Source organism: Fistularia commersonii, chromosome 32, assembly GCF_037954325.1.
Source record: "Fistularia commersonii isolate RoL2024-O1a breed Wild chromosome 32, RoL_Fcom_v1.0, whole genome shotgun sequence".
NCBI lineage: Eukaryota > Metazoa > Chordata > Actinopteri > Syngnathiformes > Fistulariidae > Fistularia > Fistularia commersonii.
Window position 1 is genome coordinate 8,929,538 of NC_141315.1, and position 6,580 is coordinate 8,936,117.

At 51.0% G+C, this 6,580-nt stretch overlaps 1 protein-coding gene across 2 annotated transcripts in view; it reads left to right on the plus strand.

Moving 5' to 3' along the window:
- LOC147215384 (leucine zipper putative tumor suppressor 2 homolog) overlaps positions 1-6,580 on the plus strand; it is a 31,451-nt gene that overhangs the window by 20,259 nt on the left and 4,612 nt on the right. Inside the window, exons 1-5 of one of the 2 annotated variants that reach the window (XM_086140042.1) lie at positions 130-198; positions 4,454-5,005; positions 5,263-5,841; positions 5,936-6,058; positions 6,162-6,308. In XM_086140042.1, coding sequence (XP_085996168.1) covers positions 4,481-5,005; positions 5,263-5,841; positions 5,936-6,058; positions 6,162-6,308 — 1,374 coding nt within the window. In that variant the 5' untranslated portion in view covers positions 130-198; positions 4,454-4,480. Of the gene's footprint in view, positions 1-129; positions 199-4,453; positions 5,006-5,262; positions 5,842-5,935; positions 6,059-6,161; positions 6,309-6,580 lie in introns of those variants that run through there. The other variant, XM_086140041.1, reaches the window with a different exon arrangement.

The following is a 6,580-nucleotide window of genomic DNA, read 5'->3' on the forward strand; positions in this document are numbered from 1 at the left end:
TGGCTTTTTAGAAAGAGCGGTTTCTTCTCCGGCGGGGTGGGCCGGAGAAGCTTTCCCTGGGAGGTTTGGTCCGAACCGAAGCCAAACATCCTCAGGAACAGCGAGTGTGTGTGTGTGTGTGTGTGTGTGTGTGTGTGAGCCGGGGATCGTGAGCGGCTGGTCAGAAGCACAACACAGATATGCAGGGAGCAACATGGGGTAAGAGACGGAGGACACAGGGGTTGTTGCGGAAATTTTTGTCCATTTGAGTGTTTTAGATGTTTTTTTGTTTTTTTCTCTCCCTCTGGTTGGCGACTGCTTCGGCGTGCCGTTGATTTTGGGAGGGGAAAAAAAAATAAAAATTTGTAAGTGAGATCAGCCAGGGCACCTGGTTAGCTCAGGCGCGGGTAAATAAAAAAAACAAACTAAATGTGGACAAGTGATGGTTATTGATGAGTCACTGCAGCAGAAATGAACTTTTCATTTCACAGACTCCAACTCAGGAGTGTATTTATTTTGCGGTTGTTTTGAATTCTGTTTCGATAATCCGCTTAAATGCGTTCAAGATATTTGGATTTTTTTCTGGTTTCTTAACTTTTCATAGACATCTCTGTCCTCAAGTTATGGATGTTGTCTTTTTTTTTTTTTTCTTTTTTGTCTACCAATCCTTGGTCATCTGAACTTTGTTTATTTTTTTTAAAGAAATATTTCATAATTTCCCAGAACTTTTAAGTCTTTGTTTCGAGTTGTCATCTCATTTGGGAAAGTAACCATGTGACACGGTGACCGCCGTGTCAAGACCGCCAAGTACTTGTGTCTGATTTTATAAAAAGAAAAAAAAAAAAAAGGTAGGTTGTCTAGGGAACCGAAATAGCTTTGTCACACTTTTATCTCTACGCTCCAGTTTTCTGAGTGTGTGTGTGTGTGTGTGTGGTTGCAGCAGAGATGGAGAGGGGTGAAAGGGGATCTCCAGACTCAATTGTCTGCTCCCTCAGGCACTCCTTTTCCTCTCCACCTCCTCTCTGGTCACGTCTTGCTTTTTGTAGTGGCGTTCTTCTTAGCGGTCAGTCATCACATGACTACCAGTAAATATGAGCAGTCTTTTTTTTTTTTTCTCCCCCCCCCGAATTCCTGGCTCCAAGCCCTCACCTGCTGTGAGGGGGATATTTTTAGCCTTTTTTTTTTTTTTTTTTTAAATTGTCGTGGTTGTGTGTCCATGACGTGGCTCTTGCAGTTTGACTCAGCATTGATTTGTGATGCTTCTCCTCCAGCGCAGGAGGTGCTGGGAGCGAATGTGACGAGTCTACTTTCAATGAGAGCGATTTATTATTTAGAGAAAAAAAAAAAAAAAAAAAAAGCAACACTGAGTCTGATTTTTATTTTTTATTTTTTTAAACCAACATTAAGTTTAATTTTTTTTTAAATCAGACTTAATGTTGCTTTTTTTGTTAAAAGCAGCATTAAGTGTATTTTTTTTATTTTTTATTCCCGCAACAGGACAGTTTAAGCAAACCGTAATCAGGAATTCCCAAAAATATATCAAGATCACACCCACACACACATACACACTTGTGTTGTAGAGTGTGAGGTGGGTGGTTTCATCAGAAGGATGTGATAAAATGGACATTTTATCTGTCAAGTTGGACATTTGATGCAATCCGATGTTTGTGACCCGACGTGTGAACGCACCTTCTCGCCTCTGTGCTTTCCAGTGACAAAAATCCGCTTTTATTTTTTGGGTTATTTTTTTTATTTTTTGGGACGTCTCCGTCCACCTCCTCCTGCAAGCTGGCGATGAGAAACCATGAAAACAATGGCAGCAGAGTCACAACCTCAGCGTTGTGACTGGGGCTCATTATGGACATATTTAGACTGAACTCCCATTAGCCGGTGCCTCCCCTCCACCCCGGCTCCCCCTGCATTCCTCATGCCGGAGGAGTGACTGGGTCCGCCTGTCTGCTGCCTGACGGAGGGCCAAAACCCTCCAGGGTTTCCCAGACGAAAACACTCGACTCGGAATGGGAGTCAGCTGATCGGCGGACGCCTAATTCACTCGCGCTCGTCTTAAACCGCCGCCGATTATCCCGCGTAAATGTTGAATCCCCGGCGTGTTAGACTGCGACGAGCTAACCGGTTAGCTTCTTGGAAATGTCGGGCTTTTCAATTCGATTCCGAGCAAATAACTGCAGGACGCACACACACACACACACAACCTAGCTTAGCATTACCATCACTTCACCTTGTGTAGGTTTGGCGTGTCTCCACCTACCAATCATTCGTTGTTAATATCTACAAAACCGCTAATAAGCTGATTCAAAGCTTATTGAAAGGCTTTAAGACGCTCAGGGAGTGGGGGTGGGGGGTCTCGGCCCCTCGGCGAGCCCTCTGACCCCCTTCCCTCATCTCTGCCCTCCTCCCCTCCCTTGTTTTCGGGACCTTGTCGCTATGACAACGAAGGGGGAGAGCAGGACCTCATTAACGCGGCCGGAACAGGTCGAGTCCCACCACGGGGTCTCGGGATGAACTCCCGCTCGGCCGTCAACGCCGGCTTTCCGATCGAAAAACCTCGTCACGCAGTCCGATATGTTTCGGGAGCGTAAAAGAATATCAGTTCTTCTTTTCCTTCGGCTTCACGGGGCGCCGCAGCCAATCCGCTTCCTCCCTCTAAGCCCATCCTCTTCCTCACACCGGCTAACTTCACGTCCTAAATGTCTCCGGTCCAATACCAATTAATTCAACTATACCTAAATCTTTTACTTCCAGGTATGTTTTTTTTTTTTTAAAAAACCTGATTATGTTTAAATCTGCGATGTTTCCTACCCGGCGTTCATGTTCTGCTGGAGTATTAACACTGCGTTGACGATTGGAGCGCTTTCAGCGCCGTCCTTTATGAAATTACGCGCCATAAGGTGCAATATCAATCAATGGGTTTATTTTCATGCATAAACACAACAAGAATTCATTCGTAAAATGCACGGATGACATTTGGGGAAATTTAAGGATTTTAAGTGCATCTTGTAGTGCGAAAAATTCTGTATTTCCGATCATTCTGAGAATTAGTTGGGAAAACTGCGTTTAATTTAGCTTCATGCCTAAAATGCAGAGCTGTCTTTTGAAGTGTTTAATGAAATTCTGTGTCGTTCGCAGCGAGTGCCAAATAATTATTCAAGGTGTTGGTAACCTTGAAGACTCAGGTTGCTTAGTAAGGACATCATGCAAATAACTAGAGAAGAGCAAAGTAAAGGGCAGCGAAATTGCAAACTTTGCAATGCGGCAACTAAAAGCGCAACGGAGGAAATCCTTCCTTTCAACACGACGGGGGTTGAAAACCGCAAACGTGCAGGAGGACGCAAAACTGAATTCTCCGGTCCGGCCTGAAACCCGACGACGGGATCCGCGCCTTCGCCAGACATGGCTGCCCTGCAGAGCTGTTTTAATTTTTGGGTTTTGCCGCGACGAGAGGACATCGCAGCCCGATTGCGTCATATTTACTAGCCCGGAGTGAGAAACCCCGGTATTTCCCGTTAGCAGAATCTACTCTTCGGTTCCCGCCCGTCCGCTCTTGTATCCTTCCCTTTGAGGAACTCGCAGGAATTCTTAAAGGGCTGATAAAATGTGCGGTGAGATGAGAGTAGCTTTTGTTGCCATCAGGAGAGGGGGAAAAAATAAAAAAAATCCCAGCATGGTTCGAAGCCGTTTCACATCTGAAATGAAAAGGGACTCTTTTCTCCGGCCTCATTTTTGCTGCTCCAACAGGCGCGTTGAATGGCCTGAGTTGTTTCTCCGTGTGTGGGCCGCCGCCGCCGCCGCCACCGCCGCCGCAGGGCATTTGGAGTTTTCACTCCAACGTATGTCAGCTGCGTGTCGTCTTTCTATTAGCACTTGGTTAGTCCTTGAACGCATCATTGTTTTGGGATGAGAAAATTTAAAAAAAAAGAAAAGTGCTTTAAGTGCTCAAAGAGCAAGAACTCCGCCTGACGCTTGGATTAAATCCGAGGTCTCGGACTTGCCTTAAATTATTTGTCTCTTGCCGTTCTTGGCCTGGTTCTTTGTCGGTGGTTCTTCTGCGAGTCATTTTAATTTTTACATGGGATCGTCTCGAAAGTGCTTATCGCGTGAGTTGATTTGTTTGTGAGATGAGCGAGACTTTTCGGTTTTGTTTTTCGAACGAAGTCTCACTGGACCGTTGGATTTAAGACTTAACGCCGGGATTAGTTTCAGAGGCCGAGCTTGAACTTGCTTTTACTGGTTAAGACTTGGACTTGGATTTACGGTAAACGACCAAGACATGTTTCCGGGGAACTTCAAGTACTTTACACCCGGGAGTTTCCAGTCTTGTTTCCTCAACTCGGCGCTAGTTTGATTAGCGACTCGGTCGGGTCTAAACCCGACTGTAGATTTGAGAGCGCGTTTTGAAGGACGGCGTTTGAATCCGACGTTATTTATTTTTTTTTAAATGCTCTTTTCCTTTCAGAGCGAGTGACCCCACCAAGCTGCCAGCATGGCCCTGGTTCAGGCTCTGCCCATATCTGCTGAGCCCCACAACCCCGGCCGTGGCGGCGGCGGCGGCGGCGGACACCGCAGACGGCACGCATCCGGTTCCTCGCCTCCCGTCAACGCGCCGCCCTCCAGCCTGGAGCCCATGGGGTCTGTGAGCAGCCTCGTCGCCGCCCGCCCAGCCCCCTACCAGGACCACCACTCGGAGATGGGCGCCAGGATCCGGCGGCCCTCGCAGGGGGCTCCGTGCAGGGCGGCGGAGTCGCCCCAGGAGGCCTCGCTGCAGAGCCGCAGCCCTCCGGGGAAGAAGCAGAGCGCCGCGACGTCCGGCAGGGCTCTGGAGAAGGAGAGCGGCAACGGGAACTACAGCTACCTGTGCGAGGACTACGCCGGAGACTGGAATGACAACCACGTCTCGGCGGGGAGCCCGGGCCTCGGAGCCGATGAGACCAAAGAAGGGTCGGGGCCGAACGGGACCGTCGGAGGACCTCCGCCCAAAATCATCCCCGTGTCGGGAAAACTGGAGAAGGTGACGCCGTCGATCGTCGTGTCGAGCGCAGTTGACAAGTCTTTAGCACCATCACACGCACAAGGTTTTATCTTTGAGCTGGGAAGCACATTTAAACTATAAGTAATCACGCTTTTATTCTTAATATCATTCCGTCCTTGGACTAATTACAATTTCTTAAAGAGGAGCCCTCATTCGCCGCGTGGTCTCGTTTTATTTGGATACCTGTGGATGATTCTTGCCCCTAAACGCTCGTCCTGTCCTCTTTCCGATTCCAGAACATGGAGAAGAGCGTGCTGCGTCCCACCGCCTTCAAACCCGTCGTTCCCAAGAGCCGCGCCTCCATGCAGTATCTCTCCCCTCGCCACTGCGCCAACGCGCCGGAAAGCCAGAGCGCGCTCAACCCCTCCCACAGGGACGCGTCGCCGTCCTGCTCGGAGAAACGCAGCTCGTACAGCGGCGGGCGGAGCGGCGGCGGCGGCAGCCAGTCTCTGTCCGACTCGGGCCGTAACTCCCTCTCCAGCCTGCCTCCTTACAGCGGCGCCGGCTACAACCTGGCGCCGGGAGAGGCGGCCGCCGGCCATCTGGAGCCGTCGAAGAACGCGCCGCCGGTCGGCGCGCACGGACACTCCAACTCCGACAGCGGACGCTCGTCTTCCAGTAAGAGCACGGGCTCGGGGTCCATCAGCGGCCGAGGGCAGCCCCTGTCCGACAGCGGCTCCGGCGGGCGCTCCCCCGGGCCGGCGGAGGGCTACGAGGGCGTGGTTCGGGACCTGGAGGACAAGCTCCGGGAGAGGGAGTTGGAGCTGCAGCAGCTGCGAGACAACCTGGACGAGAACGAAGCGGCCATTTGTCAGGTGAGCGACTCGTGGCCTCCTGCGGAAGAGGGACGCCGGCGACGCACGCCGCCAGTCACCGTTCTCCCGCTGCTCTGTTGCCGGGCGTCTTCAGGTGTACGAGGAGAAGCAGAAGCGCTTTGAGCTGGAGCTGGAGGAGCTGAGGCAAGGCTGCGCCACCAGGATGCAAACCGCCTCGCAGAAGGCCCAACGAGCCCAGCAGGTCCTTCAGATGCAGGTCAGAACCTCGCCGCCTTCGTCCGGCGTCGGCTTCCGCCCGTCGGTCACTCGTGCACGTTTCGCGGCCGCTCGATGACCCGGCGGTTCGGTCCCGGCTGCAGGTGTATCAGCTCCAGCAGGAGAAGAAGAAGCTGCAGGAGGACTTTTCACAGCTTTTAAAGGAGAGGGAGCAGCTGGAGGAGCGCTGCACCTCCTATGAGCATGAGAAGATCCAGCTGGGACCTCGTCTGGAAGAGACCAAGTGGGAGGTGAGCATCACTACACACACACACACACACACACACACACACACACACACGATGCTGGAATGAGGTGGGTCTCGGAACAGAGGCGTCATTAAAAACATGAACAAACCGTCCTCTGTACGGACTCATGCTGGGCTCGCACCTCACGACTCGCACAGTCGCAGACTTAAAACTAGAAGACGGGAAAAAATCGATTCGCTCCCGTCGTCTCCGTCTTTAAGTATAAGGCCGTCATCTCACAGGCTTAGATCAGCCCTTTCCCTGTCTTGGGTTTA